The sequence below is a fragment of the Mirounga leonina genome, unplaced genomic scaffold (genome assembly GCF_011800145.1).
Source record: "Mirounga leonina isolate KUSES-001 unplaced genomic scaffold, KU_Mleo_1.0 Mir_171, whole genome shotgun sequence".
Classification (NCBI taxonomy): Eukaryota; Metazoa; Chordata; class Mammalia; order Carnivora; family Phocidae; genus Mirounga; species Mirounga leonina.
The window spans coordinates 11468551-11493328 of NW_023270436.1; the positions used below are offsets into that span (position 1 = coordinate 11468551).

Here is a 24778-nt window from a genome sequence, read left to right on the forward strand (position 1 = left end):
AAAGAAAGAAAGAAAAGAGAAAAAGAAAGTCTCGCAGAAGTCTTGGAAAGCGCGTGCACTTCCTCGCAGAACCAGCAGATGGCAGCAAAGGAACGGCCAAGCAAAGGCGCAGGAGGAAGTTGGAATTAGCTGCTTTTATTGATGGATCCTCCCTTCCCGGAGCTCTCTCTGCAAAACAGGTAGCTTGATTTTTTTTTCTTTTTTTCTGTTTTCTTTTTTTTCCCCTGGGAGGAACCTAGCGTTACTGTTGATGGACTGCAGTTCCCCCTTCCTGTTTACGCTCTCTCACCTCAGATCTCTGCTCAGAGACCAGGAGGGATCAAGAAATCCGGGAAATAACGCCAGAAGCGCTTTCATGTCAAATAAAACCAGCGCAGAAATGGCTCGTTTATCAACAAACAGAAGAAACGCCACGTCCTCGGCTCCCTGAGACAGACAGGTTGTGGTCAAACACTGGCCTCAGCATCCTCACGTCTTGTGATGTGCCTGCGAGAGAGCCTGGGGTGGCGGGCGGGGGGGGGGGGGGGGTTGGGTGAAGTAGAGGCCGGCGGAGGATTTGCTGATTTGGGGGCTGAGATGGTGGCGGTGGCGGAGAGAAGTAGGGAGCCTCAGCTTACAACATCTTGTTTGAAATCAATCTTGTCTTGACGCCAGGAAGAAATCCATCCCTAAGTGGCCAAGGACGACCAAAGAGGATTTATTTAGGCAGGACGAGGGGTGGTGAGGGGCTTCCCCTGGGATCCTGTTTTATCAGAGGAGAGGAAGGAGGAACGGTTCTCTCCCCCCTTGAATATTTTGCAATGTCTGGGATGTTCCTTTGAGTGCTTGTGAACTTTCCTGGGCTGTGAGGGTGCTTGCCTGAATTTAAAAGTGAAAGAAATCAGAGGGAAGCATGTAGAGACTTAGGGGGCTTTTTTTTTTTTTTTTAAGATTTTTATTTATTTATTTATTTGACAGAGAGAGAGAGAAAACAAGCATGGGAGCGAGAGAGGGAGAAGCAGGCTCCCCACTGAGCAGGGAACCCGATGGGGGAACTCTGGGATCATGACCTGAGCCGAAGGCAGTTGCTTAACCAACTGAGCCACCCAGGCGCCCTGCAGGGGAGTTTTAAAAATGTATCCACTCCAACCTCTCTGCCATCCAAGCTAGTGGGGTCCCTGAGCATGTTTAGACTTGACCCACACACGATTTGGGTAGATGTCTACGTTGTTCTAGGCTGTGCTGGGTCGTAAAGTTAAAAAGCATTCTCAGCACTGAGCAAGGTCCCAGCCTTCTCCTTGTTATTTTTGCACTGAAAAAAGGTTCAGGTGACCCTCAGACTCCAAAGGATCCCCCTCCAACACATATATATCCATATCCCAAAATTCAAGCCTCCGATTCCACCAGATGTGACTGTAATGAAAAAACTAAATCCTGAAGATTCCAACAAAGATGAAACCTGACCATATATATCACCGTATCACTGTGATGTATGTGGAGGCGGCCAGTGAAGGGGTATGGAGGTCCAAGAGCCCCCAACATGGACCCCAGCAGTCTCTCCACAAAGGGCATCCCCCACTGTTCCCCTCACCCTAGATCTTGAGGTGGGAGGGATGTGGTAAAAACTAATTGTTTTATGAAAAGTGGTTTCCTTTTATTGCCTGTGGGAGTGGAGTGGGGGTAAGCCTAGCAACAGGAGAGGAACACAGAATTCATTAGGGGTGATAATGATTGTTCATAATCATTTGGCTGATGAGTTAATATCATTAATTAGTCAACTAATTAGACAATGCCCGGCTGGGGCTCTGGGGGTTGGGAGGCTTCAATTCAAAAACAAGCAAGGAAACAGTGTCCTAGAAGGTGAGAGAGATGGAGCTAGTCCCTAAAGCTAAATTTGACCTGGCCAAGGCAAGAGTCTCCAGAAGCCACCCTAAAACTTCCTGTCATTTCTTTTTGTCCCCAGAGCAGTGACAGGGTCCTAATTCCTAATTCGGTCAGACTCACACATCTCTGAGAATCTGAGCATAACTGTAGGGTCCCCCTTGCCCCCAGATCCGAATGTACGCATAGTAACAAACTTCTTTGTAGGATTTCTGCGGATTCACTGAAGTCATGAGGTCTGGCCTCGGTTAAGAGCACCCACCCTAGAGAATACCCAAGTAGCTAACCCGGGCTGGCCTTCGCCGGGGCGTGGGGCGCCCAGGGGAAGGCCCGGCGGTGACTGGGATGATGGGTACACTCTTCGGCTGGGTCCCCTAACAGGCTCACACCTCGGCTCTCAGGCTGTGTTGGGAGGATTGGTGGAGGGGGGTGAAAAAATAAAGCCCCCAAGACAGCTGGCGCTCTCCTGGAGCTACCGCCAAAGTGAGTTAAAGACGCCCGCGTTGGGGACTGCGGCGAACCGCACCGCAGAAGTGGAAGAAAGGAAGTCGGCGGCGCACGCGTGTCAGCTCCGTGCCTGGGTGTCCCTGACGCTCTGGGGACCTCGCAGGGGCGGGGGGCGCACCCTCCTGTGCCCACCGAGCGGAGGGAAGAGCGCCTAGGCGAGGGTTGGCTGGCGCGGGGCGTGAGAAAGCAATCCTCTCCTCCCGATGCGACTCCCCAACCCGAAACCAGAGCCCCGGTCATTAGCGGGAAACCGAAGTGGCTCGGGGATCGCATTTCAAAAGCTCAAATAGACTGGCTGGCTGGGGACGTTGGACTGGGCGAGGGGTGGGGGTGGGGGGGATCCGGACAGCTCGGATGGTACCACTGTCCCCTCGCTAAGCCCCCACCCGCCCCCTATTCCAGGGACCGCACCCAAGCTGAGCGATCCAACACGCAGAGGCCTTCTGACTTCATCTCCGCTCCGGGCAGAAAGCGCTCTGCGTCCTGGGGCAGAGAAGAGGGGTCCCCACTCCCTACACCCAGGCAGCGTGTTGTGTCACCCCTGCCCGGCCTGCAGCCGGACCCCGGCCTTGGCTCTCCAGGTGCGTGGGGCCTATAGCTGCCCAGGCCGCAGGAAACTGGGCCGCGCACCCTTAAGCGCGCACCCCCTTTCCTACGCAGGGCTGTGCTCTCCACACCCCTTCTCCCCGCTTCACAGCGGAATCTGGCTCCCCACTGGCCGAGCTCCCAGCTGAGGCCAGAGAGTTGAGGGTAAGAGGGCAGGAAAAACTAAATTTGCTTAGGGTCCTGGAAGCTGGGCAGAGTCGAAGCAGGAAAGAATAAATGGCCCTTGTGCGGGCAGAGTCCCCACTGCCGTCCCTGGCGTTTGCGCCTGGACAGATGGAACACAGCAAGCCGAGGGGTGTGGGGGAGGATCCGAGGCCCATGGGTGGGCGGGGGAGAAGCCCGGTCCCGCTCTCCCACCCCGCGGGAAAGGGACCCTCTGGAGTTAGCGGGGGTCGCCCTGCCCACCCCGGCACACGCCAGCACCATTGTCATTCCCGCTCCCTCCCGACTCAGATCCCGAAGGAGAACACGGGTATCTGCTCCAGCGCTTTTAAATAGGGGTATTGTCCCCACTCCACCTCTCGCTACTTCTGCCTGCGAACAAAGGCCCCAAGCCTCCGGTCTTCGCCCCGACAGGTCCTTCCGGGGAGAAAGGGCCGGGGAATGGAACGCCAAAACAGGAGCTGGACTCTCCCACCACCGCACGACCGATGCCTGGAGAAATTCAAGTGTTCCCATACGAAGAGCGCGTGAGACCCATACGAAAAGCCGAAACACGCCCACAGATTTCTCTCCAGCCAGGACAACTGCATTACAGGTATGTACCCCTCCGCCTGAATTAGGTATGGCGCCTGAAGTGGCTTCTGGAGTCCACTTCGCCTGGAATTCTGGCTCCGGGTTTCCCGGCTGATCTCAGGTAAGTGCCTTAACGATTCTGTGCCTCAGTTTCCTCCCTCTGTAAAACAGGGATAAAAGTCATACCCACATTGTCGGGTGAACTGTGAGCATGAAAAGAGGTGACTTTTGTGGGGTGCTTAACCGAGCGCCTGGCACGTGCACGTGCCTCTCTATGCCAGCTATTTTGATTATTGTTGTTACGTGTACTTTGAACGCCGACATCTGCAACATATACATCTTGATTATACGCATCTTGATTGTAAAACAACCAAATGCATCTACATCCGGAACTGTCTGGCGCATGCACTTCGAAATCTAAATTGGAAGAGACGTCTGCAGATGGAGCACGCACAAGCACACGCACACGCACGCATCTCCTTGTGACACCTGCAGGTCCTCCGGCCCGGAGCGCCGGCACCCAAAGAGCTACCCCTGAGTACGCACAGCTACAGCTCTGTGTATTAGAGCCCACGACGCGGCCTGGCACCCACACCCAGCAGCCTCTCGCTTGGCTGGTTGCCGCGAGGTCGAATTTGGAAACCAGCGAGGCAGAAAGCGCGCGGATGCCAAGCGTGTCAAGCCGCTTGCAGCGCCCGAAGGCGGCTCCCTGTCTGCTGGCTTAGGGGAAAGGTCAGAACAAGGGTTTTCCTTCTTGGAAGGATTTTTTTTTTTTTTCCGAGGGCCTACGCGCCGGGAACTTTCCCCACAAAGAAAGAGTGGGTTCCGGGCCCGCGCAGACCCAGAGGGAGGCCGTGCGCGCGCGCGCGCGCGCGCACACACACACACACACACATACACGCACACGCGGACGCACGCCCGCGTTGCACACACCCCGCTCCTACGGGCTTGCCGGACCCGGGAGGAGGGAGCGCACAGGGTCGTGACCCCTGCCTCTGCCGGAGCGCGCCCTTCGGCCCCTGCAATTAGCGCCGGGAGGTCAGCAGGAACCCGGACGCCTTTACCCGCGGCTCAAAGCACAGCAAAAGGCGACCCCACCCCCGCCCCTCCGCCGGCCTCAGACGCCTGCGCGCAGCCAGGCTTGGAGCCGACCTCCCCCAGGGGCGGGGGCCACAGGGCTCCCGCCGGCACCCGCATTTGTCACCTTAAATCTACAAATCACCAAGTCGCTCGGCCCTGCAGGCTGCCGCAGCTGACCCTCGCCGGGGCCCCTACGGACTGCTGCTCCCTCGAGCGGCGGCCTTTGTCCCTGTAGACGCGGCCAGGGTAAAATCCGAAACGTTCCAGAGTTCTAAAGACAGACAGAGAGCGCACCCAGGCAAAGGGAAGTCGCATCCAGCGTAGAATGTGAATTATGTAATTTGGAGGAGGAGGGAATCCTTCCTCCATCTGCCCACCGAGAACACACAGGTTATCCCCTGCCCGGCTGGGTCGGGGGTGGGGGGTTGGGGGACTGCTGGGGATTTCTACGCCAAGCAGCAGGGTGCTTGGCCAGAAAATGATGAGAGGGTCCCCTCCGGAATTTCCTTACTCTCTTTGGAAACCCAAAGACGGGAAAGACTGTTTTTCTCATCTGGGGCCCAAAGAGGAGTGAAAGTGATATCCAGGAAAGAGACCACTGTTTCTTCCGATGCTTGGGAGGTGGGGAGTGGGGAGCGGGGGGGGGGTGGTCCGAGAAGGAGGGGAGCGCCGGCTGGGGTGGGGAGGATGAGCAGGGGCAAAGGTGAAACGCCCAAGGTCCGGAACCCGGGAGGCGCAGGAATGCCGAGCCAGCGGCGGCGACCTGGGCGCATTCGTGGGCCAGACAGATAGGTGGCACTCGAAGCCCGGAAAAAAGCCGAAGGCGCCTGCCCCGAGTGGCCTCCACGGCGGCTGCCGCCACCATAAAGCCCGCGGCGAGATTGCGACCGGCGCCAGGTGAGTAATAGGCAACGAAATCCAGAGAGATTGCGAGCGGTTCACCCCCCGTCCATCAGCGCCACCAGAGTTACTCATTAACATCACTACATACAAATAAGATACACAGGAGATTAAAGGGGTGGGGGGAGCTGTAGGAGAGACTGGCAACTCGTCTGAGCACTGTCCGAGAATTTGGGGAGGGGGAGCGGATGTGGGCTGGGAGAGAAAAGCCTTCCTTCCCTCTCCCAGGCCAAGGCTCTTTGCTCCCCGAATCGAGAGGGATAGCGCGCTGGGCACACCGTGCCCACGGCCACCTTCCAGGGGCGCAGCCTCCGCGCGCAACCCCTGGGCCCAGAGCCCGCCGCAGTAGCGCGCACCCTGCAATTCTCCCGGCCCTCGGGGAAGCTAGGGCCCCAAAGGTCCCCCGGCCCTACAAGCCCCATCTCCCCCCCTCCCCCGTTGTTTGCCCTCTCACCCGGGGAGACAGCCCTGGAGAGGGTGTGGGGCTCCCCACGTGCCTGGCTGCAGATGCAAGGGGCTCGGCCCCCCTCTCCAAAAGGTCCCGACCTCGATCCCCTTGCAAGTCCAGGATGGGGGGGGGGATCCTCCTCGCCGGCCATTCAAGAGGCCCGAAGGTGACAGGGACTTGGGGCCGGGCTGGCGGGCTCCAGGGAGGGGAGGAGGGAGGCAGCCGCCAGGCAGGCTCCGGCTGGGTCCTCACGTCACGGCCCCCAGGGCAAGAAAAGGCCTCGAGAACCTTCCCTTGCCCCCTCCCCACCCCACCCCCCGCACAAATACACCTCCTCTGGGGGTGGGGACAGCTAGGAGACCAAAAGACGGTCACGGCCTCACTCTTTTTTTTTATTCAATGTTTCAATAATAAATTGAGCTTCAAAAGGCAACTCCCCGAACAGCCTGGAGGCTGGCTGGAGGGGAGGGCTGGAAAAGGGTATCAGCCTCCTGGGGGACTTTTCCCTGGGGGGGGGTCAGCGACGCGCCCTGGAATTACCTTTCCCTTGCGGGGAGAACCCGCCTCCTCCCTCGCGCGACACAGCTAAGTCCGCGCGGAGCTGCCCGCGCTCCGCACGCGCGCTGGGGCGCTCGGGTCAGCGGGGTCCAGGCGGAGACACCGGGGACCGCGGGGGGACGTTCAGGCCCGGCCGCTTCTCCCACAACCCGGAGGGTCGCTTCCTTGCCAAGCCGGGTCTGGCGGCCAGGAGATCCTGCCCCTTCCCTCCCCCCCCCCTTTTTTTTGCACCCTGGTGCAAGAAGATAGTTTTGCCTTGCGTTTCCCATGTCGACGTGAAAAGGGAGAGCGAGCCTAAAACGAAAACGTCCGCAGTCCTCGAAACGTATTTTTGGTCGGACTCGTGTGGGAACCACGGACTTAGGGGACCAGAGCATTCTTTTTCCATTAAAACTTAAGTATCTGAGATTGCTATTCTACCCAATTCTAATCAGCCCTCTTTCCGTCTCTCGTTTTGCTCCCTAATTTAAAGGAAAAGTAATTTCAGATTGAAGCGGCTCCCTTCGCCCCAGTAAGGGACTTTTGTTTCTAGCTTTGTAACTTGAGTGACAGCTCATTTGGGTTCCGTGGGGGCGGTCTTAATTACTCAAAGGCAAGAGAAGAGGGTTAGAGGAAGCAAGCAAGGACAGAAAGACTCCTCTTGCAGGAAAGTTTTCTAAAGAAAGCACTTAACACGAGGCCCAGAGACATTTCAATAAAAATTTATTGAAATTTCAATGTTTTAAAGAGAGGGGAAGAAATACAGAAAACCAAAGAACTCATCAACAATTATAACACAAAATATACCTTCATGAATTTTTGCCTTTAAACCATCTCTCAGCACCTGATTTGTGAACTGTGAATCTCTCTCTATAGGCACCAATTCAAAACACCATCAATATTGAAGACAGTAGTCAATTCCACTTCGTTTTGAAGAAATCAGACTAGCAAATACAAATACAAAAGAAAAATTAGAAAGTCAAACCACAGCCTCTGCACTCCCCACCCCACCCCGCCCCCCAAGCAATCTCAGAACCACACTTGGGGTGTTATATTTTAAGGAATTTAAGGTGAGCTGGGATGTGGCACCACCTCCCCAGTTTGGGGTTTAATAGGCAATGGCACTTTGCCCCACTCTTGGACACTAAAAAAAGAATTTTTTTTTTTTTTTTTTTTTTTTTGCAGACAACTCTTTTGAAAGTGTGTTGGTGTCGGTGCAGAAAGTGTGTTTTCTAGTTTTAAAAGCGATCCTGTGACCTTGAAATAAAATTGATGAAAGGAAAACAATAACACAAAACCTGATAGCTGCGACCCTATTTACATAGAGCTATGTACAACGTCAATAAATTAAAGTTTAATTTTCCAAGCATTCATATTCCACCTATTTACAAGGGTTATCAAATAATTACATAAATACTTTGTCTAATAGTCTTGCTTCTTCTTTATTATTTTTCTTAAAACCTTGTTATTGCATATACAGGAAAGAGAGAGAACTGCCAAAGGAGGACATAAATCCTGCTACAGAGCTTAGATAAAATAAATTCATTTTTTGTGTTTTCCCCACCCCTTCCCTCTAAAACCTCCCCCTTGGGGTTGCCCACTGGAGGGTAGAGAAGGGGGGGGAGAAAGGTGTGGGGTCATGTTCTTTTCTCTCTAAAAGCAAGCATTCAAAATAAAAACCACAAATACATTACTGTGGAACATGCAAGAAGAGACCTATAGCGGCTCTTAAAACATCACAAGAATATTAAAAAGACACAGATTTCCTTAATAGAGACCAAACAAGGATGGCAAGGACTTCCCTCCCCAAACAACGCTGCTCAGTAATTTATTTAGAACTGATATGCAAGTCACTATAAAGTTTTTAATCTTCACAAACAGAATCATGTTAATGTATTCGTTTGTCCCCAGTATTTTTTTTTTTATTTTTCTTTTTGTTTCTACTTGACACGGCGAAGGAAAAAATATATAAATCTGCATTGGGGGAGAAGCCTTTCAACACCTCCCCTCCTGGTGGGCCTGGCTACCTTTTTCTTCCCACAGCTCCCAGACCAGCCTGGCTGGAGGTGCTCTGGCCATAAATGTTTTCACTCCCACCCCAATAGCTCAATGCAACAGCCATTTCTGAGCCCCAGAATCTGAGCCAGATCCCGGATACATAAACCACGCCAAGAAGACAGGACCTGTTTCTAGCACATTCTCTAGAGGGAGTCCGGCACCCCTTCCCAGACAGGACTGCACAAAGGGCCAACCCCACCGCACGCCCGTGGTTTATTTTACATCCAACAAAGTGCACTGCAGACTGGACTGGACTGGACTGGAATGAAGAGATTTTTTTTCTAGGGAGGGGTTTATGGGGACCCGCTGCGGGACCTGTCCGGCTTGGCTTCCAGGCCGCTGACCAACCGCTGGATGCTCTGCAGTTCGCTGGTGGCCGCCTCCTTCTCCGGGCAGAGTTTGGGCGACAAGGACACAGAGCTGGAGGAGAGCGTGGAGGAGCGGCTGTTGAGTTCCGAGCCTGAGTCCACGGCCACCGAGGCCGGGCTGGCGGCCAGCGCGGCGGCTTTGCCGTCCAGGGGCCCCGCGGCCGCCGCCATGGACGGCAGCGCGGTGGTGAGCAGGCTGCCGCTGTCCGGGACCGGCATGGGGATGGAGTACGGGCTGTAGCGCAGCCGCGGGCGCATGCTGTTCAGGTTGAGGAAGGGGTGGCGGTGCACGGAGCTGGAGGCCGCGGCCGAAGACGCCGCCGCCGCCGCGGCCATGTACGTGTAGGGGTAAGGGAACAGGCTTCCGAAGGGCGACATGGCCAGGCCCTGCGGGGAGGGGGAGGGGCAGGGGAGGGGGAGAGAAACGGAGGCAGTGAATCGGCCGAGTAGGGGCTGCGCGATGGGGAGGAGCCAACCTGGTCCGTCCATCTCCCCCCTCCCCACCCCCAACCCCACCACCTCCACCTTGGGGCCTCTGGCAAGTCATTCATCGCTTGCGGGGTGGGGTGGGGGCGGGGGAACACTCCAACTTCCCTCTCTAGGTCCACTTGACTCCCTATGCCTCAGCTTTCTTATGGGGGGGGAAAAAAACCAGGGAAATACTAAATAGTTCATTTACTGATTTGATTGGGACTTTGGATATTAAACGAGCTAACCCCTGCAATGTGCTACACAGGGCACCTGGCCAATAGAACTGCTAGAAATTCTCCCACTGGGGGTCAGCTGCTGCACCTGTGAAATGGGGCTGCAGTCCAGTCCAGCCACAAAGAAGGTAGCTGAGTGAAAACCACCAGGGGGCATAAATTATGGGACATACATTTCTTTCATTCTTCCTCCCCCACCCCCAACACAGCCCTCCCACTCTAATTCCAGAAGTTTCTCAAATGAAAAAAAAATCCAGAGAAGATCCTTAAGCTAAAGGAAATTGGGGGTGGTGGGTGCAAAAGGCATTCGCTCTAGAGAGAGACAAAGAAATCACCCAGCCTGATACACTGGTATTACAGGTGGAGAAACTGAGGTAGGCCCCAGGGGTGCAGGAAGTCCCTCAGTGGCAGAAGCAGAATTTAAAATGCAGGCACCCCAGCCTGGGCTAGTTCTCTGTCCCTTGTCTTGGGGTACTATTAATACTTGCGTGCCCAGGCAGCCCCTCGCCCACCTATCCACTGCCCACCTAGAACAAGGTCTCCAGGAGGGGCTCACAGAGAGGAGAGCAATGGGAAAAGGCCAGAAGCCAACCCTGTTCTCAGTTCCCTCCTCCCCCCCAGAGGGGAGGACAACCCTGCTTCTTGGCTCAGAGAAGGGAGACGAATGTGCTCAGACAAAACAAAGGCAAGGGCGTGCAGAAAACTCCACAGAACCTTTTCGCCCGGTTCAGAGCGTTTCCAGGGGCCCGGGACTTTTCCCCGGCTGCCCTGCCCCCCAGCACAGCTGTCTGAACCACACAGAGGCTGCCAGGCCTGCCACAGCCGAAGCCTGCCCCTATCCTCTGACATCTCCCACACGGGCACAAACCGTTAACCCTTTGGGGGACAGGGGACAAGCTTCCCCCTGGGAGGAAAGGGTCAAGACTCAACTCCCACCCAAGGACAGTCAGCACCCCTCCCCCGACCTCGGTCTCCCTCTTGTCTGATTCCTGGTGGCTGGTTGGCTAGGAGCCAGTTCAGAGATAAGAGACATTCCCACTTTGAAGCTAAAATCAGAGACCCTGAAAAGGCCCTGGAGTCAGACCGCCTGGGGTTGAGTCTCTGCGGCACCACTTACCAGCTGTGTGACTTTGGTTAAGTTATTCAACGTCTCTGGGCCTCCGCCACTTCATTTATAAAGTGGAGGTGACAAGAGGGCCACTGGAGTCAGAACAGACCAAGTGCCACGTAAATGCTAGGTGTAGCTTCATGATCACTATTACTACCTAGCTACTCTACTAGAAACAGCCCTGAACTAAAAAAAAAAAGAAAAATTTTTTTTTAAGCTTTTGGGAGGAGTGTGAGGTTATGCCGAGTCAATGAGGTAACCCTTGACCTAGCAATTATTACTAGTATTACCACCAGTATTATTATTCAAAGCTCCTCGGGGAGGGGCCCTGGGTGAGGGTCTGGGATCCCAGGGCTGGGAAACCAGAGCGAATGGAGAGAGGGTCTGGACCGCCCCGGGGAAGACCCCTCCATACCTGAGAGGCCAGGACGTGCTGCTGGAGGTGGAAAGGCAGGGTGGCCGCCGACGCCCCCGACAGTCCCTGCGCCGCGGCGGCCGAAGCCATGGCCGTGGAATCCAGGCCCGAGACGCCGGTGGAGGCCCCGGACACGGTGGCCAGCAGGGGCCCCATGCCCGCCGCCATGCTGGAGAAGGCGCCCCCCATGGCGAACTGGCCGGGGTGCAGGAAGAGCGGGTGCCCGTTGAAGAACTGCTGGCCGGCCAGGCCGGGGGCGAAGCCGAGGCCCGGCAGGGGGCCCTGGCCCAGGTGCGCGGCGGCGGCGGCCGCGTCCGTCTGCACGGTGAGCGGCGCGAAGGCCTCCTTGCCCGGCAGCGCGCGCCCCTCCTCGGCCTTGGACGTGGCCGCGCCCTCGCGGCCCGGGCTCCGGCGCTCCTCGGCGCCCAGGCCGCGGGTGCTGGACGAGATGGTGGCCGGGCTGTGGCGCGAGTCGGGCGACGCCTTGTCCAGCCGCCCGCTGTCCCGGGGCCGGCCGCCGGGCTCGGCGGCGAAGAGGTGCGCCTTGACCGCGGGGCTGCCCTTGTCCCGGCACGGCTCCTCCGACGTGGTGGTGGAGATCTTGGCCGCGTCGCAGGCCTCGGGGCCGTGCTCCTCTTTGCTGTCGGCCTCGGCGTCGCTCTCACCCTCGCTGGGACACAGATCTACGATAGGAGGGGCACAAAAGCCAAGGGGAAGGGCGTGAGCTGAAATCTGGGCCAGTGAAACTCCAGCTCGGCCACCTACAAGCTGTGTGGTCCCCCGGGAACGCCCCTTAACCCCTCTGTGCCTCAGTTTTCTCATCTGCAAAGTGGGAGTGATGATACCTCACAACTTTAGTGGGATGTGTCAATAAGCTAAGAATGAATGGATTTAAAATATTTAGATAGAACTGAGCCCCTTCTCCCACTGACCCCCTGCCCCAAATCGCTAGTGGATTTTACTATTTTTTACAATCATCCATTGAGCTCCTACTGTGTCAGACAAAGCCCTTCCCCACTCCGTTGCATTCACTTTTTTTTTTTTAATAAAATTAAACTCATCCTAAAACTCACTTTGGGAACACCTAGTTACTATCCAGTCTTAGTTCAGCTGAGTGACCAAGATTAACACCTTCCACAAAATTGCCAATTCTTTCAGAAGGATTTGTTTGAACCCTGGCATCCGAATGGGCAGGGGCAGAAATGGACAGCCTCCCCCAACACACACACTCAGCGGAGCCTCCTGTTTGCCCCTGTCCCCTCGGACAGAGGTGGGAGCAGCCCGCTCACTGCCCAGAGACAATCACAAGATTCTCTTTCGCTGTCACCACACCCTCTGTGGGTGTCCTACCAGGAAAAAAAAAAAAAAAAAAGGGATCCTATTTTATGGGTAAAGTTTAAAGGGATTGAAGTCATAATGGACTTCCATTTTAATTCACTTAAAAACAGGTTTCTTCCTGTTGAGAGAGAGAGAATGCGTGTCTTTCCAAATAAACAGTACTTGCTCTTTAAACACGGGAACTAACTGGGGATTTGAACCATCTTGTCCCCTCCCACTCCCCCCACCCTCCCTTCTCAGATCCCCACCGCTCGGGCTTCTCTCCCAGTGCCCATTGCTGCTCTATGGCTGGCTGTTTTCTCAGCCACCTTCCCTGTTCCAGGTGGCAGACAATCCCTTGCCTCTCCCCGCCACCCCCCCCAACACATTTTAATCTAGAGCTAAAAGATAGTAAAAAGTCAGCAGTTGCTTGGTTGGAGAGAGTTGAGGGACAGAGACAGAGAGAAGTGCTCCATGCAAGTTTTCAAGGCTGGCTCCACCGAGAAGGAACATGTAGACACCCCACCCTCAGCCAAATCGAGGTTTGGGGGGAAGGGTTCTGAGCTCTCCTTTATACAACTTCGGGAGGGGGACACACCTGGCCACCCTGTTTGAACTCTGGCTCCTGCTTAGGGGCTTCTGGAAGCATCTGACGTTTTTTTGAAGGGCAGGTTCCCTTGTGGGTGCCCCATCCCCTCAACTCCAGAGACCTGGAGTGGAGAAATCAGAGGTGACCAGGCCTACCTTTGAGGTTCGACGTGCCTACAGTGGACACAGCTGGAGACGAGGACTGAGCAAAGCAGTTGAAGGCTGCCTGTTCGCTGGAGGACTCATCTGAGGTGCCATTCTCCTTTTTGTGTCTGTCATCGAACACCCTCATGGACTGCAGGGTGAGCTGTTTTCTGTGGCAGAAGCCCACACCCAGCGTTACAGAACCGGGACATACATTTCCCCTCTTGTCTGCCTCACCCTCTCCAAAGAGGCGTGCATACACACAGCCTCATCCAGCCCACCACCCACGGACAACACAACCGAGTTCTCTGAAACCTGCTTGCCCCAAGGCAGCCACAGAGACCCAAGCATGGTTCTCGACCCTTTAACTAGGCTGAAGAGTGTGGCACGGGGCTGGGGGGTGGTGTCGGAGGAAGGAGGCTTCAGGACCCGGGGCTCGTTAGGGAAAGGGCATGGGCCAGAGACAGCTAAGCAGCAGGCCTTCCAGAAGGAGGGGACCTGGGTGCCCAAACTGGTGAACACAAACAGCCTACACACCCCCGACTGGTTGCTAAGACTGGGAAGAAGTTGTTTCTTTCATGGTGCACTTTAATTGTTTTACCAACACACTAATTAATCGTAACCGGAGTAAAAAAAAAAAAAATCCACTTAGATGTTAGAAATTATTTTATGATGCTCACCCCCACCCCGCAAGGGGATAGGTTAAAGATTTGGACTGATTTGCTGGATTTTAGAAATTCTTGGAAAGCTGGTAGGGGAGGGGAGAGCGTCTTCCCTATACTATCCAGCTGTCTGCTTCATGCAAAATGATACATCTGCCCATGAAGGAGGGAGCCACAGATTTCTCAAGGGGCCTCAGTTCTGTCTGATGGTATTTGCAAGACAAGACTGCAAAAATTCCAAAGCGTTTGTGAATGGTTTAGCCCTTTCCTGGGACCTGCCCGGGATGAACCTCAATTAATTAGGAATTAATAGGCATCTGTATATAATCTGTTATCCCTGACACTTTTCTTTCCAGAGACAAAAATGGTGTGGCCTAGTTCATCTCCTTTAAGGTAACTTGTAGGAGGTAGAAAAAGTACAGTGTCCTGAGGTCCGCAAGCAGGTGGCAGGGAGGCAGTCAATTATTTTCCACCCTCTTCCCCCTAACTTCTTAATAGAAGTGCCTGCATCCCACTTCTAAGAGCTGAGATTTGGGCCCTAGAAAAGGGATTCTCCAAATTATCTGAGAAAGTAATACCAAGTGTCTCCGCTCACCTTTTTTCTCTCCTGCCATTTCCAGTGTCCCGGAAACCTTTTGCAAAAGGGTTGTTGTCTATTTTTAGCTGAGTTATCTAGAGGAGGAGACACAAGCAAGAAAGAGACATTGGCCTCATTTTCTAGAATGCTCTGGGGGTGCTCCCCCCCCCAACTCTGTCTACTAGAAATCTGACTGCCAAAAGAAGTCAGCAGGCTATGCCAGGTTCAAGAGAAAGGAGGACCTCACAGGGTCAGTCAGAGGGGAGTGAGAGAAAAATGCAAAGAACTGTACCAATGACTTGCATCTCTCAGAGGAAGCCAAACCAGGGATGCCAGACTGAAATTAGACTGTCTGGGAAATGCCTCCTTCTGTTCTGTAGGCAGCCTTCAGAGCTTGCATTTAGAAATGGAAAGATTGTCAAAAGCTGTCAAAAGGGACAACCTGTAGATCTTAAAATTGTGCTTTCATTTTTTTTACATAGGGCAATTAATCATTAAATATGTTATGGCATTATTTCCTACCCCCAAAACACACACACACACACACACACACACCTCTCACAGCATACACTCCAACCTTTTCTGTGAATCTAATGAAATGATTTATGGGGTTTCGCTACCCTTGTGCCAGAGTGGGTTTGATTTTTTTGCTGGGTCTTGTGGGGTGGGGGGAGGGTTGAGGAATTATAATATTGACAATTACAGATGTCAAAGGACTGAATGACCACTGGAAACATTTGTTTTCATTTATATATTCTGCCACCGCCATTAGGTTGGAGAAGGCCTCTGGCCTCTTCATCTGATCAAAAATGGTACATTTTATTACATTAATGACTTACATTCACAGGGTTCTGGGTCTAGAGGGAGCATGCATTTTGTACGCTGGGGCAAAATGCCATAGTATGTCATCTTTCAAATCCCTTCCCTTTAAGGGGAAAAAAAAAAATTATACAGAGTTCCCCAGAGGTGGGAAAAGGGCCCCTTGGTTGGATTCTTGTTTTTGGCATAAACTCCCGTATGCAAGACTGCAGGAAGAGGAGGTCCTGGAGTCTCAGTCTCCGGATTAAGGAAACATACCTGAACACCCCAAGGGCCAGCCAGAGGACCCACCCACGGTGACAGTGAGTTCAAAATGCAAGGTGTTGTCAGGTAAGCTGGACTCTCCCTGAGGTAAGAAGAGCAGGGGTCCTCAGTTGCTCCCCACCCCCATAACTGCCTGCAAACAGCCACGCTGGGAACTGGTGATTCAGCAAGAGTCACTTTCTCCGTGTCTCTCTGTGCACATGCCCATGACCTTCAGGCCACCATAACTTTATATACCAGGTGCTGCCTGTGGGTCTATCCGGGGGGTACTCCTAACCCCGGGCCTGAGGCCCAAGGGAGGAAAAACCTTCAAATGAATTGATCTTGACTTTGGTCATCTCATCTCAAAAGCCTCAGACAACTCGATTAGCATGACCCTGTGATCAGAGAAGGTTTTTCCACACACACACACACACGTACACACACACACACACTCTCTCTCTCTCTCTCTCTCACACACACACCATAAAAAACACAGCAGCATAAAAGGTAATAAAAACCAGACCAGCTACTCAGGATTTCTGGCTAGGGGAGAAAACCTGCTCTCCAATGGGATTCTCCCCCCAAGATCCCCAATGGCTTTTGCCTTCAAGTTTTAGCTGGTTCCTTTAGAACCTGGAACCTGATTTTTGATCCTTCATCCTAGAGGAGAAGAGGCTGAGCCTCCAAACAAGAGAAAGGCCCAAGTGGGGAAGTGGCTGTGAGCACAGTTACAGGAGTGAAGTTAGTCTGGCATCTTTTCTCTCCGCATCGGATTCCTAGCTGGTCAAGTTTTTGTTTTGCTTTGTTCTGTTTTTTTCTGTTTTGTTTTGTTTTCCCCTGCCTCTGTGACGTGCCAGACCCCCTTTCCCCAAAAGCTCCACGGAAGGGTCAAATCACAGAAGAAAAACTCAAGACTCCCATCCCTAATCTTTTCTAACTTTCTCCACCTCACCCAGAGCGGCCTAAAGGTGGGAGGGAAAAGTATAGCCATTAAAAAGAAAAGCGCCTTTGGTTACCTTATCGTTCTGGTATGCCGTCACAGCGATGAATTCGGTTTCGGGGAACAAGTAAGTCCGAAATGTACTATAGGGAAGTTTCAAGATGTCATTGGCTCTCACAATGTGGAACCGAGGCTGGTATTTGTGCATGGAGTTCAATATTGTCTGCGGGGGGTGGGGGGGTGGGGGGGGAGGTGGAGGGGAGCAGGGAGAAGGGGAGACACATAAAAAAAAAAAAGATTTAGTGGGACCAGTGGGACCTCAGGACCCCTGCCAGGCTGACGTCTACCCCACCGAAGGGTACCACGCTTATGCCGAGCCCACCTCCTCTCCTCGGAGTACCTCTTTGGGTACATTCCGCTCCACAGATATCCTCTTCTGGAGAATCCAAATTGCTCCTCAATTTCCAAAGGGTCCCCCCACCCTCACCACCTAAGGTCCGTTCGTACCTTGAACCCTAGCCTACCTGAGTACCAAAACTATAATTCCCCTGCCACGTTGCGTGATCGCTTGGGAAGGCCAAAGTCTTAAAAGATAGAGAAAAACATGCATTTTAATTTACAAAATGATTCAGTCCTTTAAGTGCCCACTAATTGACGAGCCCAATCCACTTAAAGCCCTGAAAGGTTGAACTCTAGAGAGGAATATTTATGCCTTAATCAAATCAAGGGCTTCAAAGGCGATCCGCGCCCGCTTGAAGATACTTCCGTGCCATTCACGTCTTCCTGGGCCTAATCTTTCTGCTGATTCCTCGCTTATCACTCGGCTTTATTTGTTGAAATGTTGGGGAGAGGTAAGGGCAGGGGGCAAAAGGTGTTTTGCTTGACTTTTATAAGCAATTCTGGTCTCCTAAAAGTTTCTAAGGACTCCCCCACTGAATCCATATATACACTCCCAACAGAGACCCCCCCACACACACACACAGTTTTTATCTTGGAGAGCTCAGCCTCATTTCTAGTAAACCTGACTTTCACCTCAGCCCCATATTCTTTTTTCACAGAAGAAAGAAATCTCTCAAAAAATGCATTCACCCCCTTTAACCAATGTAGCCAAGCCTCTGAACCTTAAAACTCCCACAAGAAATAATAATTCTGGTTCAAAACAGAAGTATGATAGCTCAGAACCAATCCCTGGCGCACACATAACTTTAAAAATTGATTTTGTATCTTAACGATTGGTTTTTATCTTCACTGTCAGCCGTTTAACAAGATCTGGGATGGCCACAGGACGTGAGCGGTTAGTGTTTTGGCCCTCAATTTTTTTTTTTTTTTTTTTGAGAACGCCAGGCCTTCCATTATCCGAAGAGAAACACCCCGGAATCCTGTTTCGGATTCAAAAACTTTGCTATGCTTAGCAACAGAGAGCAAGGGAGAAGCCTGAGCAGAAACTGGTGATTTTTGCAAGGAGAGGATAAGTACTGCCTTCCCTAGGGTGAAGAAAGAGGACATTTTCCTGAGGGGAGCCGAGTAACTTACAAATCCGTGTTTGTCCGAAATGTTGTTGGTGAGTTTCAGTTTGTGGAAAGTGACAACTTTGGACATCCACTGTTCCCCGGTAGCAGGGCTGTCTGGGTGAATGTACATTCTCTTTGGCATTTCAGGGTCAGCCTTACCCGCCACCATCCACCGAGAATTATGAAATTTATATCGACAGTCATCAGCAGCTATAATGTCCATCAACAAGATATACTTGGCTTTTTTATCCAGCCCAGAACATCTTACTTTAAATGGAGGAAACATTCGCCTACAATTGGAGGGAAGAGAAAAGAAGAAAGAAAAAGAAATCACTCAGACTCTTGGCTTTGATTCCCTATTTACCCTGAAATACTTAAATCAAATTTAAAACTTCTCTATTGTGATTGACTGATGGGCTTTGGTGTGAGAGCCACTGAGTGCAAAATCCTATTCTTTCACGGCCCAAGCATTACATATGCTCAGTCCCAAGGTTCAAACAAGTGAATATTGCACTACAGTTCTTTGCAGCGTCTAATACTTTCTCCACAATTTTTTCCTCTTGTAGGACTTCACAGATGGCCCTCTTTACAGAGAAATTCTTGCCTGTGCTCTTCCCTTTGAGTGTCTACTTCTAAACTGCTTGGGGTAGGATTTTAGTAAAGTGGGGTCAGTCAAGGCTAGAATTTTCCACCATTCCATTGATGAGAAAATGTTAGGAAATAAACCTCCACCCTCCCTGCTACGGAACAGGAATCCCGTGGCTGGCGAAATGAAACTGGCCTTCAGTGAGTTCTCAAAACGAATTTTGTAGTTTGGGCTGGACTCCTGGGCCTGATAACCGATCTGCCTCGCACGCCTGCTAACCGCGTTTCTCCTCTGGCTCAGGCTGGTCCCAAACTGCAAGATTGTACCACCAAACTGACTTTTATTTCTCAGGAGTGTTGGCATTCTAGAGCCTTGACTTAAAAGGAAGCACTTCGCTGTGAAAACTGAGGAAATGTCTTCTGGGTTTGAGGATTTTCTGCCAAAACTTTGGCCTCGTTTAGCTAGGAAAAGACACAGAAAGCTCAAGACATCAAGAGAGGGATTTTCTTTTTATTATTCCAATGTTACGCCTTCATAGATGTCAAGGCCATTAAAAAAAAAATCAGTGATTTTAAGTGACAGGCAGGTTTCGGTCAGGCAAGGACCTTTTGAAAATTATGTAAAATATGGTTGATAAGATCCACACGTAAAAAAGCAGTATGTGTCTCTCCACTGGCTCCTTGGATCTGCAAACATAATCTTAATTATCCAAAATTGCCTCAACTCTCCCTCGGATTACAGACACGTGAATCGGTGTGGACAAACAAACCCAAATGCCCTCCAATTTCTCTGTGACCCTGCCAGAGGCAAACTCAGACCCCCTCTGCAGACCCAGAGGCTAGGTTGGAGGGGCAAAAAGCGCAAGTGGATAGCTAGTGTCAGGTCTCCCACGACCACACAAAAGAAAAGGGCGTAAAGTTCTCCTCACTGGGAACAAAACGAAACAAATGAAACAAAACATCAACAAAGGCATAAGGATGGAAAGGTTTGCAACAGTGAATTTCCTGCAGTGGGGTGGTTTTCTTTCTTCCTGCGGAGGTGTCTGTGCTCCCTGGAAAAATTCTAGCCTGTAGGGAAACCAGGATGCGGAGCTAGGTAGGAGAAAGTACCCCCTGCAGACGCCCAGGTAAACTGAAATTTCCTGCCATAGAAGCAGGGCCCGGGAATGTCTGTACACAGTTCCAGGGGAACTTAAAAGTTTTTCTCTAAGCCCAAATTAACTGTTCTGGGAAGAGATAAAAAGAGGGGGGGGGTGTAAAAAAACCCCTCCAATAGTTTGGGGGGAGGGGGCCCTGCCACTTGCTTACCTTCCCGACTTGGTAATGACCATCTCGGTGCCCCGCTTGTGGAACTGATCCCAAAGTTCTTTGGCCTCGAGGTGCACCTTGGGGTCATCCTCCACCTCTTCTTCGGGCTCCATGGTCTTCAGAGGCCTCAGATGCGCCTGGGGCCCCAGGGACGAGAAAGGGATGCCGGTCTCGGCCGCCCCCACCAATTGATCCATGATCGGCTTGGCCAGGGCGCCCGGCAGAGAGAGCGCCGCCGCGCCGTTGGGAGGCAGCGTCAGCGCGGGGAAGAAGGGCGGCTGGTGACCCAGCACCGCGCTCATGGCGAAGTCCGGCGCCCGGTGAGGTAGGAACGGATGGTAGGCCATGCTTGTCCCAGGAATGACCGGATCTCTCATGGAGAGGCTCATCCACTCCAGGCGGGGCGCTGGGCTCCAGCCGGGGACAAGTCCGCAGCTGCTGTTTGGTTTTGTTTTTGGTTTTTCAGCAGCACATAGTTTGGAAAGGAAAAAAAAAAAAAAAAAAGAAAAAGAACGAAAGAAAGAAAAGGGGGGAATCACCACTCGAGCACCCTAGGGAAGGGGGAGGAAAGAGTCTTTTGGGGAGGGGGGGATGCCGCTTTTAAAGAGGGCAAGGCGAGAAATCAGGAGACATAGTCGCTTGGGTGACTGTCCTTGTGCCTTGCGTTTTTTTTAAAAAGCCGCTCCTGGAAGTCGGTTTCACCGGCGAGAGGAGCGAGCAGGGTCTCACCCGCGCCCGAGCCCCGCCGCTTCGCCGGAAGAGACACCGCAGCCCCCGGTCCCGGGAATCGCTCCCCGGCCCCCGGTTCTTTGTTGCAAATGCGAACGGCTCCGCTCGGAGACTTTTTACCTTTTCTTCTCCTTCTTCTTCCCCGCCCCCCCGTCTGTCTTCCTCTCCCTCTTTCTCGCTGGAGGCGTCTGCAGTTGCGCTAGACCAGGCTTCACCAGCGAGCGAGAGAGCGGAAAAGTCTCTCGCCTTAAAAAGAAACAACAACAACAACAAAAAGCAACTCTCTGATTTAAGCCCTGTTCTACCAGCGCTATCAAAACTTGAACTGCAAACTGGCTTCCGTTCGCCCTCCTCCTCCTTCCTCTGCTCCGAGCCTCCGGAGGGTGTCTGGGTTGCAATCCGAGTCTTGCCGTGCTCTCCTCCCGCGCCTGTCTTCCTTGTCCTAAAACGTGAGCGAAATCGCTTCCTAAATCTGCGTCCAGACGCGCAGGGCAGGGAGGATTTAGTGGGGGGGAAAGAAAAGGGGAGAGGGGGAGAGAGAGAGAGAGAAAGAGAGAGGAGAGAGAGGCGCGGAGTGGGAGAGGGAGCGCGAGGAGAGGGAGGGAGCGAGAGCGAGCGAGCGAGCGAGAGCTCCGCGCCACCCTCCTCCGCCTCTAGAATTCCCCGGGCGTCTGCTCGGCGGCTCTAGAAGGTCGGGCTCTGCTGTGGGCTGCGGGGAGCCGGAGGCCTCTTGATTGGCTCTTTGACGCTTTCGGACCAATTGTGTTGCTGCATAGGCGTGGTTTTCACAGGTCGAGTGCTGGGGGATAGAGCCGAGTTATAAAAGGAAGGTGTCGGAAACTGTAACGTCGCAGCGCCGCATCGGTACTACTGCCCGTCCTGTGAATATGTCAACATGATCAGAGGGAGGGCGGGGAGCCACTGGGGAGCGCGCGCAGAGTCGCCTCTAGGTGGCTTATCGAGAGATCGCCGCAGCCCCTGAGCTCGCTCGCCTGCGCTGGCTCGGCCCACGTCTGAAATGCCTCAGTCATCCAGCCGGGGATCGAGGGAGGAGGCAGGGCCCGGGAGGAAGGGGGAGGAGGAGGGAGCGAGCGCGCCGGGCCAGGAAGGCGGAGAGCGCGCCGGGCGCCGGGCAGGGGCGCTCGCTTCTCGCGCGCTCGGCTCGCCTCTCGTCTCCGGGCCGCCGCCGCCGCTTCCCTGTGCGGCTCACCCGCTCCCTGCGGCCCCGGCAGGGCCAGGCGGACGGCCGAGTGCCCCGCGAGCTGCCATTCCGCCGCCGGGCGCCGCACAAGGCGGCAGCGGCGGAGAGGCGAGCGCCGAGACTCCGGCCTTGCGCGCTCTCCAGCCCCACGTGGAGCCAAGCTCCGCCCGGCCGCCGCGGAAGGGCTCCCGAGCTCGGGGGGCTCTCGGCGCCGGGCTCCCGGCATCCGGGCTCGTGGGCTCCCGGGCAGACGTGGGCCGGGGGCGCCCTCTGGCCCGGGCCCCACCCGAGACCGTGGGCGGAGACCCAGACGCCCCGGCACTCCTGCGCGCGGACTCGCGCGGGCACCCTGGGACCCAGCCACCCGCGGGAAAACACGTACACGCAAACACGTACACAGCCCGCGCCGCCGGCCCTGGTGTTGCTCCCCGGGGGAGCCGGACTCGGGGTTTTTGAAATGCATTTACCAGCCCTTTTTAAGTCTTGTCTAATATCTGAATCCGGGCTCCCCGAGAGTTCCGCCTGACTGTGTGCGTGAGTGTGGAGCAGAGAATGGAGACCCGGACAGAAGGAGCGCCGCGAGGGACTAGGTTCTGGGCCTGCCCCCGCGGAGCCGCTGTCCTCACCTCCCCGGGCCGCGGGCGAGCTGGGAGGGGGAGGCGCGCCCTCCTGGTATAATCTCCAGGCGTCGCACTTATCTCTCCGTGCACCCGGGGACTTATCTCACCAGAAGTCGGGGGTGAATTTGTAGAACAAACCGTGATACGCCCCCACCCCAGAGGCGAGGTGACTGTTCCAGTTCAGGTAGGGTGGGGGCGTCAGCGAGGGTGCAGGGGTGGGAGGGAGGGAACTTACGAAATCAGACCTGTCGCCGAATTGATATCTGTTACCGCAGGTCCCTGTCTGGGTCAGAGGATTCCCCAAACCCACATTCCTCGCTTTTGCGGATGGGGTGGGGGGGGCAGTGAGTTGGGCCGTCCCTGCTTAGATGGAGGGAAATCTGGGGGGAGAATGTTCTTTTACCCTTCCTGAGTTGAGAGCCGCCTCGAGTGGAAAGGAAAGGAGAAAGGGCTGGTTTCGGGGCCTAGGGGGTTAAGAAACCCAGGGCTTGGGATATGTGTGTGTGTGTCTGCGTAGACAGTCAGAACCATCCTCTCTTAGTTCGCCTTGTGGACCCCCAGGCCCCCAGCCCCCAGACTCCGAAATGGGAGCAAGTGGAGGGTGAAAATGCACTTCTTTTGTGGGCCAACCGCCTCGAGATAGGGGCGGAACTTTTGAGGCGACAAGCTTTTCCAGCCTCGCATTTTTGACGCACATGGTTAAGAGCGCTTGGCGCCAGCGCAGAGAATTCCCTAAAGTCACCAGAGGGAATGGAGTGGTTCTTCGAACTCCGTCTGGCTCGCCATCTCGCCCCTTTCTTTCCCTTTCGGCCTTTCTCTGGCGTCCTCTCGGGGTCTCTCTGCCGGTGGTTGAGAAGAGAGAAAGCGGGAGAGAAAAGCAAGAGGCGGTAGGGGCCCAGGGTATCGGCTCACTTCGGCCCCCACCCACCCACCTCCCGCGTCCCTCAGCGGCCCGATCCTGGAGGGTGCGAGAGGCCAGGCCTTCCCCCTCCTTACGCCGTCCACCGAGGTCACCGCAGGGTTTCACGAGTCTCTGGAGGCCCACACCCACCCCCTCCCCCACGTTGCTCGCCGCCTGAGCCCGCGGGCAGCGCCGCGGCGCTTTCAGGAGCGGCCCCAAATCCCCGCGATCAGGTTTTGCCTGCACTCGCCAGCCAATCTCTGCCCGGCCGCTGGGAGTAGAAGGAAAGCAGTTCTGCTGGCACAACGTGACTGACCCCCTCCTCTCTCGGTGCCCCAAGCGTCCAGATGCTCGGGAGAGACATTTCCACCAGGGCCTCGGCTTCCTGGCCTCCCTACAGTCTTGGACGTGGGAAGGGAGCTTGCTAATTTTACTTGTAAATATCTCGACTTGCCTTTGGCCCCAGAGTGGACCGAGCGGGATCTCTGACCCTCACACCGCCCCCTCCCTCAAATGCCTATTTTTGCCCCTAGCTCTAACTTAACCCTGGGGTCACCCTAGTTGCCACTTCATATCCCCGCTCCCATTCTTGCTCGCAAGGGGTGAGGGGGGGTGGAGAAGAGAGGAAAGTTTGCGGGGTCTGATTCGAAAATGTCCACGTCTTGCTAATGGTCTGCAAACTTCCGCCAATTATGACCGACCTCCCAGACTCGGCCCCAGGAGGCTCGTATTCTGCAGGGAGGCCGCGGCAACTTGGGATCAAAAGCGGGAAGGTGCGAACTCCTCTTTGTCTTTGCTGGGCCGTCGCGCCCCCCTCCCGGTGGGTGATAAACCCACTCTGGCGCCGGCCGTGCGCTGGGTGATTAATTTGCGAACAAACAAAAGCGGCCTGGTGGCCATCGCATTCGGGTGAAACACTGGCCAGCGCCTTCTGGAGACTTGCGCCAAGCCTGGCAGCCGGGGGAACGCGCAAGGCTAGCGCGCCCCCGGCCCGCGGCTTTCGGCCCCAGGCGCGGGGTCTACACGGCCTTCTCTCTCCCTCTCTCTGTTTGCAGAACCCCTCGATAGTCTCTCTCTCCCCGCCTCGCGCTCAACAAAAGACATTCGGGAAACGCTGAATGAGTCTGCCCCTCCGCTGAGTCTGAGGAGCGGTGCTTTAAGGGCGGGAGAAAGGAGCAGGGGGGCTGAAGTTTGGATCGCAGGGGACCCAGGGAACTTCTGATGGCCCCCAGATCAGAAGAAAGACCTTTCTGCAGGCCTGATTTTTTTTTTTTTAATTAAACCCACCTCTCCGTATCTGTAAT

The 24778-nt window shown here is 54.3% G+C and overlaps 1 protein-coding gene across 3 annotated transcripts; it reads right to left on the reverse strand.

The window, feature by feature from the left end:
* Positions 1 to 7379: 7379 nt before the first annotated feature.
* TBX3 (T-box transcription factor 3) lies at positions 7380 to 21595 on the reverse strand. 3 transcript variants are annotated; one of them, XM_035017065.1, is made up of 9 exons: positions 20024 to 21595; positions 18153 to 18420; positions 17144 to 17203; positions 16696 to 16842; positions 14633 to 14709; positions 13388 to 13545; positions 11422 to 12009; positions 11327 to 11373; positions 7380 to 9486 (listed from the first exon to the last, which is right to left on the reverse strand). In XM_035017065.1, exons 1-9 carry the CDS (start codon positions 20410 to 20412, stop codon positions 9025 to 9027), a joined length of 2196 nt encoding a protein of 731 aa, XP_034872956.1. In that variant the 5' UTR covers positions 20413 to 21595; the 3' UTR covers positions 7380 to 9024. The 3 variants fall into 3 exon arrangements, with proteins under 3 accessions (XP_034872956.1, XP_034872955.1, XP_034872957.1); XM_035017064.1 differs by having other exon boundaries at positions 11327 to 12009; positions 20024 to 20412; XM_035017066.1 differs by lacking the exon at positions 17144 to 17203 and having other exon boundaries at positions 9025 to 9486; positions 11327 to 12009; positions 20024 to 21590.
* Positions 21596 to 24778: the final 3183 nt, after the last annotated feature.

Coding starts and splice junctions, on each gene's coding strand:
- TBX3 (XM_035017064.1), bottom strand. CDS start 20,412: ATGAGCCTCTCCATGAGAGATCCGGTCATTCCTGGGACAAGCATGGCC. Junction 14,710..16,695: donor CGGCATACCAGAACGATAAG/GTAACCAAAGGC, acceptor CTCCTCCTCTAG/ATAACTCAGCTAAAAATAGA. Junction 13,546..14,632: donor AATGGCAGGAGAGAAAAAAG/GTGAGCGGAGAC, acceptor CTTCTGCCACAG/AAAACAGCTCACCCTGCAGT.